This window comes from Apteryx mantelli, unplaced genomic scaffold (assembly GCF_036417845.1).
Source record: "Apteryx mantelli isolate bAptMan1 unplaced genomic scaffold, bAptMan1.hap1 HAP1_SCAFFOLD_20, whole genome shotgun sequence".
In the NCBI taxonomy this organism is placed as follows: domain Eukaryota; kingdom Metazoa; phylum Chordata; class Aves; order Apterygiformes; family Apterygidae; genus Apteryx; species Apteryx mantelli.
The window spans coordinates 14,182,022-14,193,770 of NW_027118553.1; the positions used below are offsets into that span (position 1 = coordinate 14,182,022).

The following is an 11,749-nucleotide window of genomic DNA, read 5'->3' on the forward strand; positions in this document are numbered from 1 at the left end:
CTGGCAGTCAGGGAAGTACTGCCCGTCCCAATCTCCTTCCCTGTTCCGCTCACATTTCACCTCAGATGAATTCCTTGTCACCACAGGACTAGAAAATGACAACATTGCAATATTTCCCATGTACAGCAACACCACTTTATTAGCTGTAAAGGAAGCACCAAGAATGGTTCATTATTTCCATCCTCCTCTAAATCATACATTTAATTGCTGAAGGAAATCTATACTCCTTTCTCTTCTGTTTTCCACCCATATTCTCAGTGCCGTCTCCTTCTCAAGGGATATGTACTGTGCACCACACATTTCCCATGTAGACTTGTATAAACCAACAGTGTTTTGTACGCAATAGAGCACAAAGCTATGAGCTCTGGGTGCAAGCCAGAGCTTTCCTGAACACCTTTCCCAGGGCCTCCCTGACTTCCCGGTTCCGCAGGCTATAGATGAGGGGATTGACCAGGGGCGTGAGGACGGTGTAAAAAAAGGAGAACACTTTGTTGAGCTGCCTAAGTTTGGGGGTTCTGGGTAGTGTATAGACAATGATGAGGGTGCCATAGAAAACGCAGACAACTGTAAGGTGAGAGGAGCAGGTGGAGAAGGCCTTCTGCCTGCCCACATTGGACGAGATCCTCAGGATGGCAGCTATGATGCACATGTAGGAGGCCAGAGTGAACAGGAAGGGGATGACTACATCCAGGATAGATATGATGAAAGATAGCAGTGTGACCACCCTGGTGTCATTGCAGGAGAGCTCCAGCAGTGGGGTAAGATCACAGAAGAAGTGGTCCATTGCCTGGAGACCGCAGAATTTCAGCTGGGGTAAGAAAGAAGAGAATGTTGTAGCGATAAGGAATCCCACTAGCCAAGACGCTGCTGCCAGCTGTAGAGAGACCTTCCAGGTCATGAGGCTGGCATAGAGCAGGGGCTGGCAGATGGCCAAGTACCGATCATAGGACATGACTGCCAGCAGGTAACACTCAGTAACTACAAAAGAGGCAAAAAAATAGAATTGTACAATACAGCCCTGAGCAGAGATGGTGCTGTCCCCAGTCAGGAAGCTGGCCAGCAGCCGGGGCAGGATGGTGGAGCTGTAGCAGGTCTCCAAGGAGGAGAGATTGCTGAGGAAGAAGTACATGGGGGTGTGCAGGTGCCGGTCTGCCACCACCCCCACAATGATGAGGAAGTTCCCAACCATTGTTACCAAGTAGATCATAAGCAATAGGAGGAAGAGTGGTGTCTGGAGCGAGGGGACATTCCCCATTCCCAGGAGGAGAAATTCCGTAGGCGATGTGCAATTGTCCCATTCCCCTTTCTCCATGTTGCACCTCAGATCCCTCATTTTTCTTTTGCCAGCAAGACAACCTACAAGAAAGAACATTTGTTTTATTCTTTCTTTCTTGTATAAAAGAATTGTGCAGGAAGCTTCTGTCAGAGAAAACATGGACTCTGGCACTTCTCTGACAGCATCTGTGTTCCCTTTAGGGCCTCCATGACTAGTGAAAGAGTAGTATATGGCTTTTCCGGAGAGTTAAACAGTACATCTTAAAGCAAAGGGCCTCCTAGGAGAACCACAGAGGTGAGCTGCCCCACAGAGGTGCTCATTTCCTTCTTGGAGTGGAGGTATAGTAGAGAAAGCATTCACTCAGACTGTGACAGTGTCTCTCTTACACCTGAAGTTATTCCAAATAGCAACCACAATCCCGACCAGGCAAGAAAATCCCTTTACGTGAGCACATCATGCCAGATGCCCTTTCTCCTCAAAGGAGGAGAATGGGCCCTGCGCCAAACGGCTGATCTCAGCTGTTTGAAACGCTTCTTTTGGAAGGGCGAGGCCGTGTGCTTCCTTTGACAGTGCGTGGGTCAGGAGTTGACATCCATGGCACTGTGCAGCAGGACTGCCTGAGAGGACTCCCAGAGAGCCTCCACACGAGCTTCAGAGAGGAAAGTGAGAAAGACCTGAGAGAAGACGGACACCTGAGCTAATCAGCCAATATGAGGAAGAGAGATTTTGAGCAGGGAGGGAAGAGGACAGGGAAGATCATTCACTTTGTGTAGTTCCCTCCCCAGGATGGTTTCCGAAGGCTTTGGGGCTGCCTCATGGCACAGCCCAGCAGTAGGACCTCAGCACTGCCAGCTGTGCTCACAAGGCTCTGGGCTGGCTCAGGAGCAGCAAAAGCACAAATAACTCCACGCTGACTGGCAAGCTCCCCAGGACTCTGCTGAGCTAACAAGGGCATCAGAAGAAATGTGTGGAGGAAAGAGGGAGCTGGAGGAGAAGACACCCCCAGGAAGGGATATGCTCATCACCTTTTTCAATCATAGATGCCACCATGCAAAGCCTCAGCAGCTAGAAAGCAACAGACCTGACTCAGAAGACACAGCACAAACCTGTAGTCCTCAGAATGAGGTGATGACCTCTGTGCTGATCGTGCCTGGTAACGATGATCAAGGTTGGGGTGTCACGCTCTGCCTCTTCCCCACCATGTCCTTCTCTTCCCTGAGCTCTCTGCAAACCACCACCCAGGGCTCAGGCATCTGCCCTTGCTGTCTTCTTCCAGCAGCACCTGTGGTGCATGTCCAACAACACCTGAATGTCCCCTGCCTTCTGGAGTGTCCTGAGGGCTAAAGCACTAACGAGTCTCTGAAGGCTCCTGCTGCAGCTGGTCTCTCCCTAGGGACTGCAGAGTGAGCAGTGCAGAACTGGCTCTCAAAGGAGACTGAAACTTCTGAGCTGCTGGAAACTTTGTAAACTCTTCCTGGCATACAGCTTTCCCCATAACTCTGGTCACTCAAACTCTGGGACATGCTGCTTTGAAAAGGAAACTGAGGCAGAGAAATCATCAGGCCTCCTCCAAAGTCATGATGCAAAGTCAGGAGAGATCCCACAAATGGGATTCCCCTCACCTCCCTGCAGACGACTCTCTGTTCCCTGATTCTCTCAGGTTTAAAGAATCCTGCTTGCTTGAGCTGGTCCCTCCAGCCTCCTGCGATGGTCAGGGGGGAGGAAGAGGTCAAGCACCCGGTATTTCCTCCCAGCCATGGAGACTTGCCCTGGGCATAGGGTGAGTCCCCCTCAGGTGCCAGGCTCTGTACCTTGAGGGGAGAGGGCCCCCCAACATCTCCCAGAAGCACAGGGGCCTCACGTGTCAGGGGCTGAAGGGAGCAGAGCTACTGATATTTCCTCCTGGTTCCTGTCCACCTCTTACCTTGGAGGTTCCCAGGAGCCTCCTTTGCTCCTGGTGTTGCAGCAATAGTTGCCACCGGACATGATTCCTCTCAGCCCTGTTGGACTTGCCTGTGATGAGATGCAGTCTCCTCGCCATCTGCCCTGACTGGAGAGGCAGGAGCGGCTGTCCCCATAGACACAGAAGTTTGTGCGACAGCTGCCTGCGCATCCGGAAGGCCTTCTACTGAATTGGCTCCAGTTGGTCACTGTCCAGCCTTTATTTGGGACCCAACACTGGATGTGGCATCTGTATGTGATCTAACGATCACTAAGTAACGGAGGGTGATCACTTCCCTCAATCTCCTGGCCATGCCCTGGAAGCTGCTGCCTTCCTCGCTGTCAGGCCACACTGCTGGCTGACATTCACTTGGCCGTGCACCACGACCCCCAGGGCCTTTTCCGCAGAGCTCCTCCTGGCCAGGCTGTTGTCAGGCCTTCATGGCCCTGACCAGCCTCACCACGAGCCTCCACACACATGTCCAAGAAACCCCATCTAAGCTCAGGCCTGGGCCTTCAGTCCAGTCTGGAGCTACGTTGCAGGTGGGCTTGCCTGCAGCTGTATTGCAGGTATGCCTGTTCCTGCCCATGGACCCTGTTGATCTGGACTCTGAAGCATAGCCTAACTTTCTAGCTCTACCTTAGACCTACCTCATCGCTATGGACCTGCCTTGCAATTAGGGGGCTTTGTATGACCCTGGTTACTGTCAGTGGACCTGATCCTGATTTGCCAAGATGTGATCCCGGCTTGACCTCGGAGCTGTCTTGACACCAAGAACTTTCCTGGTGATCTGGAGTCTTGGCTGAACCTGGCTACCATCTCCAGGTCTGCCCTGCTCTCCTCACTGGGCTATGGTGGGGCTTGACCCTGGCTGGTGAGGCCCTTGCCTTTTTGGCCTTGTCATCATGTTTGGCTCCCGGCTCCTTGTCCCTTTGGGAGCAGCCGGCCCTTGCTGCTGCCTGAAATCTGCCCACAGCCTGTATTGTTGCAAGGGGTTCTTACTTCCTGGGGGCAAGATTTGGCATTGATCTTTGCTGAATGTCATATGATTGCATGCTGCCTGTTCCTCCAGATTTTCAAGGTCCCTCTGGATGGCTGCCCCATGCTTGGGCACATTGACTGGTACCACTCTACTTTGGTCTCCTCTGCAGACCTCCTCCAGGTGAACGTGTCGTGGGGGGGGAGGTTATTATTATTATTATTATTATTATTATTATTATTATCATTATCATCATCATCTCTGGGTTTATTGCAAAGAGATTTATTGAAGATGGAGATACAGTGTAGTCACAGCGAGCGAATCTTACTGCACATTTGTTAGTGCCCAAGTCTCGGTTTCTTACCACTTCAACGGTTTCCTGACAGAGGTTCTCTTAACTCCCGGAGAGTAACTTTGAGAGGCGTCCCAACTCAAGGGGAGATTCTCCACCGTGCAGCCCGCTGCCGTGCAGGAGAGCTCAACGGGCTCTAGGCTGCAGCGCTATTTATGGGCATGGAGTTTGGCTCATGGTCATACAATATTTGGTGTGGAGACGTACCTTTTTTTGCTGATCTCGTGCTGTGTTGGGGAAAAGATGCCTTTTTGCTGACCTCGTGCCGTGTTGGGGAAAATATACCCCCTTTTTGCTGATCTCATGCCCATTTCTGGCCTCACCAGTTGCAACCAGTATAGCCTACTTCCTCCTGCTCAGCCCTGGGCACTGTCAGTTCTTTGTGGTCAGCTGGGGCCTGACATAAGGGCAGGGAGGGAGTAGTTGTGCTCCACTACACTTTTGCCCTGAGATGGGAGGAGGGTAGTTGCGCTCCGCCACAGGTCCTTGTACACAGCCTTGGCTGTTGTAAGAGTGAGGGGTGGGAGAGGAGAGGGTAAAGAAAAGTTTGTCAGGGAGGGAGGTTTATTTCAATACACGGAAGAAGTAAGCATGAAGATGAAACTCGATACTAGAGAACCAATAAAGTACGTTGTTATTGCCGACCAAATTGAAGGACTCAGCCTCCTCTTCCTCCACCAAAAAGATCCACAAAAGATTAATGGGCACTGATTCAATCCATGCTATTCCTTAAGTGATTCAGGACCAAGGAAATGTGTTGTCTATCCTTTTAGGTAAAAGATCTGCATGGATTTGTGTAGCCCTCTTTGCCTTTCAGGCTTCCAGGATTGTTAAAACAGTAGTGAATTATGTAGTGGGAACCAAAGTGAGAAAGAGTTTGTTAAAGCAGCATAAGAGAAAACTTGAACCAACGTCTGCATTTGTTTCTCTGTAGGCCACTAAGCTTATGTTAATCTTTTGATATTTCAGTGTGGAAGTCATTCAAACCCACAGCTGAAAAGTGAGGTTACGTTGTCCCAGTTATTTTTCTGCATTGCTCTTACTGTGCTGGCCAGGAAATCTTCTGACCTACTGAACTCAGTTATGTCTCCAGGACCTTTGGCTTGAGCCAGCAAAGGTGCTGCAGTGCTGTGGTGGCAAAAAGAAACGCTGCCCACAACTGCGTTTCATAACACGACAGCGAGATCACGAGAGAGTTTATTTGCAGTCTGGGTTAGAAGGCAGCACACAAGGAAAGATGAAACCATTGGAATGACTGAAATAACAAAAATAAATATCGTATACATACTTGTGATAATGCTGGAACTTTGCCTATCCAATTTGCAGTTATTTATATGCAGCTCCTGTGTTTCGATGCCCATGTTAAGTTTTTGCCTAAAAATACTGTTCTGCTCCTTCTTCCCCTCCCACCTTCTTTGCTAACTGTTGACCAATTTCAGCTGAACACGGCAAATGTAGAGATCTCCATGTTTTTGAACTCTGGACATTCTGAAAATGAGTGTTGGGGTGATGAAGGGATCTGGACAGGTGGGTGCTAAGGGAGAAAGTGATAATTCTCCCCCATATCGGCTACCTGACCCCTTGCCCTGCCTGCATTTGGCTGGCCAATGCCCATGTGATGTGCTGTGAGAACCATCACTTGCCCAGCCAGCATGGTGGGGACCAGTACCCATGGTGGAGATCAGCAGGATCACTTAGGGGAGATACGGTACAACTCAGCAAGAAACAGGCTTTGGTAGTTGTCCTGATCATGGAACAGCTTACTACTTGCTGGAGGATGGAGAGTAATAAAAAGGGAGGGGGAGAGGGGGGAGGAGGGGGTAGGGGGAAAGAAGAGATAAAATCATTAATATAATTTCTCTTCCTTGGTAACTTTATTTTTAAACTTCTTGTTTTGTGATTATTGTTCTAGAAATGCTGATTGTCACCCAGCATGATACAGGCCAGGGCTCTAAACAGCGGGAGAACCAGGCTACAGGCAAAGGTCTCCCCTGGATCCTGCAGGAATAGGTGCTCTGGAGAAGTTGGCAGCTCCTACCCTGGGCCTGTCCGCTCTGTTTGCTAGCACCACCTCCCCTGAAGAAAGATGCACACAGGCACCTTTTCACTTCTTTAAACACATAGGATTCATTGAGTCAAGTGTGTGTGTGGAGGGGGACCAGAACTGCCTGAGCATTGATCAACTGGTCAGACACACAGAGAAATGCATCCTGGGAAAGGGTGCTTGCTGCTTTGGTCATGGGGTAGAGGCTTGTCTGCTTATGTGCTTGAGGTATCACCTGCAGGCAATAGCCTTTGATCTTCCCGAACAAGGAACCTGGTCGGAAGGAGCCTCTGGAAATGAGACAGCAGCCTGTGAGCTGGGGAGCTCTTCAGACAGGCGGAAGGTTGTCACCTCTTATAAAATGAACTTTGAAATTATGACTCATAACCAGGCTGCTTTGACAGTGCCTGCCCTCAGCTTTCCTGCTTGTGTCATGCTGCTTGTGCTCCAGACTGACTTGGACACCAGGATCCAGGAAGCCCAAAGGACAGCACCAACTAGCATTTATATTCCACATGTCCGTGTACAGTGGGAGGCTCTTGGACTCTCATTGAAAGCTACATTTACTACACTGTTCCAGAACAGTCCAGCATAGGCACCAGTTTGGTAGCTTGCAACACCAGCTGGATGCCATGCAAATGTCCCCAAAGAGCTCTTCCTATCAGTAGCTTTCCTTTTTCAGTTTCCTGGTCAGTTATGTATCCTTGAAGCACCTCAATGCCGTGCTTTCCCAAGCAAATGAATACCTTCATCACGAGGGCACCCTACCTGAATCTTCTAGAATTTGCTGCAGCAGCAAACAGCACTGAAAAAGTTTGTCTAAAGTGTTTTCTGAGTCCAGAGATTCACTCAGACCCAGCCTTCCCCCCATTCTCACACACAGAGGCTTGTTAGACAGATGAATAATTTTTTCTGGGAGAACAATTCTGGCGATTTCAAGATAGTTATTTATATCCTGAACCAAATGTATGAAATGTTTGCAAAGTGCAAGGCAATGAAGATCTGTTGACCAACAGCATGCCTCCTGACAGTCTGCCATCACAAAAGATAGGTGTCACAGTGTTTGTAATAGGAATGGATTTAACATTTGAATGCTTTAACTACAATATCAGTTCTTTCTTCATAAGGGCCAAATCTTTACAAATTAGGAATCTGAATTCCATCCTGTGTTTTGGTAACTTTGGGAGGACCACTACACCAATTTCCATCAGCAGACTTCAGTAGGAGTACATCCTCCACTTTCTAGACTTCTGGGAGTTGGCATTAACAGGTTACACTTCTGTTGATCATGTTTTCCTGAATACAGAAACACAAATCTTAACCAGATGTGTTTATCCCGCATCCTCTTCTGCAGAGCTGCTGCCCAGCTGGGCACTCCCCAGCCTGTATCACCGCAGGGTGTTGGTCTGCCCCAGAGGCAGGCCCTGCTGTTTGTTTAGTTTTGAATTTCACAAAGGTACTGGCCACCCATTCCTCCCACCTGCTGAGGTCCAGCTGGATGGCAGCCCTTGAGCTTATGACTGCTTTCCTGATTAAGTGCCATCTGCAAATGTGATGAGAGTTGTGTTCTCCAGGACACTGATAAACTTATTTTTATACAAGAATATTCTTGGAGACAGCATCAAACTCCTTGCTAAAATCATCCTAATGACATCCACTGCTCTCCTCTCCTCACCAAGTGCAGATCTTTTATCACAGAAGGCAATCAGGTTGGTCAGGAATCATTTCTCTGCACTAAATCCATGCTGGCTTCTTCTCTTTCAGGTGCCCAGAAATGTGATGCAAGAGGATTCACTCCATGAAACACTCCTCACCAAAGTGAGGCTGAACAGCCTGCAGCCCCCTGCGTTGTCCTTGTGGCCTTTTCTGATGATGGGCACAACATACTCCTTCTTCTGCTCATTGGGGCCTCTCCTGATCTCCACAACCTTTCAAAGATGATAGAGACTGGGCTTGTTGTGATAGCGGCCAGCCCTCTCAATGTCCTCAGGTGCAGCCCATCCAGTCCCATAGACTTGTATGGGTTGAGTTCTTGCAAGTCATCCCTCCCTCAGTCATCACCCAACATTGGTTGTTTTTTTTCCCCCTCTGGACTCCTGACCAGGCACAACAGCCTAGGAGACCTTGTTGGGGAAGACTGAAGCCAAGAAGGCCTTGAGCTCCTCACACCTATCTGCATGTGCTGTTAATAGATTCCTTGCCTGATCCAGCAGTGAGCCATCATTTTCCTTTTTAGTCTTTTCCTGAAACTGAAGCTGTAGCACCTCTTCTTCATGCTCTTGATGTTCCCTGCAATTGTCAATCCTAGGGGAGCTTTGGCTTCCCTAACACCATCCCTTCTCACTGGACAATATTTCTGGATACCATCTTTGCAGCCTCTCCTTCCTTCTGCTTCCTTATTGCCCTGGAGCTCAGTCCTGAGTTCCCAGTGTAGCCACGCCGATCTCCCAAGATGTCTACTAGTTCTACTGAGTACCACTATGGACTATTTTTGTGCTTGCTGGGTGCTGTCCTCAAAGACCTGCTGGCTTTCCTGAGCTGCTGGGCCCTTCATAGCTGCCTCCCATGGGATCCCCCACCAGTCCCCTCAACAGGCCCAAGTCTGCCCCTCTGATGTCCAGGGTCTGTGCTCCTCTACTATCCTTCCTCACTCCACTCAGGAGCTGGAACTCTACTTTTTCTTCATCACTGGAGGCAAGGCAGACACTGACTGTACCATCCCTGATCAGTTCCTCCCTGTTTGAAGTTTTCAGATACAAAGAAGCATCACAAATCGTGCATTTGTGCTCAGAAGCTGTCCCTGATGCCCTCCAGAAACCTCCTGGCCTGCTTGCACTCTGCTGTTTGGCCTTCCAGTTCATGTCAGGGGGATTAAAGTCCCCCCGATAAGAACCAGGGTCTGTGATCCACAGACTTACTCACACTGCTTAAAGGAAACTGCGTCCACCTCCTCTGTACCTCCCATTGCGATGTCACCCTTGTCACCCACAAGCTCTCACCCAAATCCTTGCCTTAATGTGTGAAGAGCTCCACATCTGAGCTGCCCCTTCACACAAAGGGCATCCCCTTTCCTCATCTTCCCCGTTGGTCTCTCCTGAAGAGTTTGTACCCTACCATGAGAGCTCTCCTACCGTACAAGTGATCGCACCACATCTCAGTACTCTAGCAATGTATCAGTCAGATTGGTCAAGGTGAAACCTGTTACCAGGAGCCAAGGGCACTGTGTGTGTGATGGCCCCACTTCAGAGCAGAGCAGAGCCATGCTGGTATACAAAGCAGGTGGCAATGTCATGGTGAATGGAGGTTCCCACTAAGAGAGCAAAGCCTGCAGGGCCCAAGGCCAGGCAGAAACAAAACTGGTCTGTGCAGGAATGGCAAGAAAGGAGTTTGCTGCCTGAGCTGACTCTGCAGCACCTTGGGGCCTGTGACAGAGGTGAACTGATGTCCAGGCAGGATAAGGTGCCACTGAAGAAATCCCTGGTCTGGACAGCCTGCGATACAGTGACCCTGTGGACCTTATTAGCACAGTCCCTGTTTATGTCAACTGGGGGAGAAAGGAGGGTCAGGGAGAAGAAAACTAGAAGGTTTTAAGAGCGCAGGGACATGAGTGGAGACCTTGGTGTGATGTGCCTCCCATTCATGCAGCACGCTTGGATGTGGGCAGTACGGACTGTGCCCGAAAGCAGAGGTAGGATTCATTTGTTTGGGCACAGGGAGGAAACCCAAGATGCCCGGGTGCACTTGCCCAGCAATCACTCCAAAGGGGCATGGTTTTCCTCTAGGTCCCATGCTGTATCTGCTAGAGACATGTGGTTGTGCTGGACACCTCAGACATCTGACATGGCCCTGCCAGCCTATTTCTCTGTCATTAGATCAAGTGTCTGCACTGGATTACATCAGGATTTTGCACTGTAGGGATCTGCTTGTGTCACAGCTTCCTAGTGAGTGGTGCTCTAGCAGTATTAGGCATCTGGGGTCATTTGAGATGGCCAAGGAAATTCCCCACCTGGCCCCCACCTCATGCTCCAGAAGGATGTGGGTCTCATAGTTGCTCCGTCAGAGCAAGCAGACACTGGCACATGTCTTGGACCACCTCTGTCTCTTCAACTGTCACCAGGTGTTTGTGTGGGACTCCCACCCTCCATCTCAGGTGATTATAACGTGAGCTTAGACAGGGATCTCACATGCAGACATCTATTTTGTGTATACTTTGGCTGGTGGAAGGAGAATCCCACCTCCTGCTTTTTTTTGTGGAGTTCGTGGGAGAGCGCTGAATCCCACTGCATCCCAGGGGCTTCTAAATGGGCATGTGATGCCCAGATTGACTCATCTGAATCAACACCTGAACCATGGGTAAATGACCTCCCTTCTTGTCCTTGAGTCTGTCCTGCCTAGTTAGGAGTGAGACATTTCCATCTCTTGCAGATAACCATCCTGTGATGAGACAAATCGTAATGCTGGAATCAGTCTTCCTTCAGTGTTGAGAAAGAGACCAATGGTAATGATTTTAGTCTACTTCAGGGAACATTTCCCAGGAGGAGGAAGCACAAGGGACAGAGAAAGTCAGGACTTCAGCTGGGCCCCTGCTCCTGGGCAGGGCCAGGCTCCTGCAATGGAAGGAGCTGATGGCAACCTGGCAGCACTGCTGAGAGACAGCTGTGTGCAGGAGCAGATCCTCTGCAAAGAGCAGCAGGGCTCTGGGCACTGCCTGCTGCTGCTGACATGAGATGAAAGAAGACAGCGAGAAGTGAAAGGCAGTGTGGAGTGGGAGGAGAGAGGCGAGGTCATTGTGGGAGGAATCTTCACAGCTCCTGACACAGTAAGTCTCTGGCTGCAGGGCAGTGCTACTGAGGTTCCTGGAGGGATCTTCTAAACCCATCCCATCCTATGACTGACAGATTCAGTCATGAATTCAGTGACCTCTGGTCTGTGAGAAACTTCAGGAAACCCCTTCAACCCCACCTCAGCCTACAAACAGCACCAGCAGCACCTTCACTGCTTTGTAAGAGTTTTCCTGACCTGCTCCTTAGGACCTGTGAGAACAGAGACACCTGTGCCCAGTGCCCTGTCCTGGGTGGTTTCTGTAGGGCAGAATGGAGCCCACAGAGGGTGGGATGGGGTCTGTGAGCAGCAGCAAGGAAAAGATGTTGGGACAG

At 49.9% G+C, this 11,749-nt stretch overlaps 1 protein-coding gene across 1 annotated transcript; it reads right to left on the minus strand.

The window, feature by feature from the left end:
• Positions 1 to 355: 355 nt before the first annotated feature.
• On the minus strand, positions 356 to 1,312 carry LOC136996040 (olfactory receptor 5B21-like). The gene has a single exon (XM_067317037.1). The coding sequence runs from the start codon at positions 1,310 to 1,312 to the stop codon at positions 356 to 358; it is 957 nt and encodes a 318-aa protein (XP_067173138.1).
• Between the last annotated feature and the right edge of the window lie 10,437 nt (positions 1,313 to 11,749).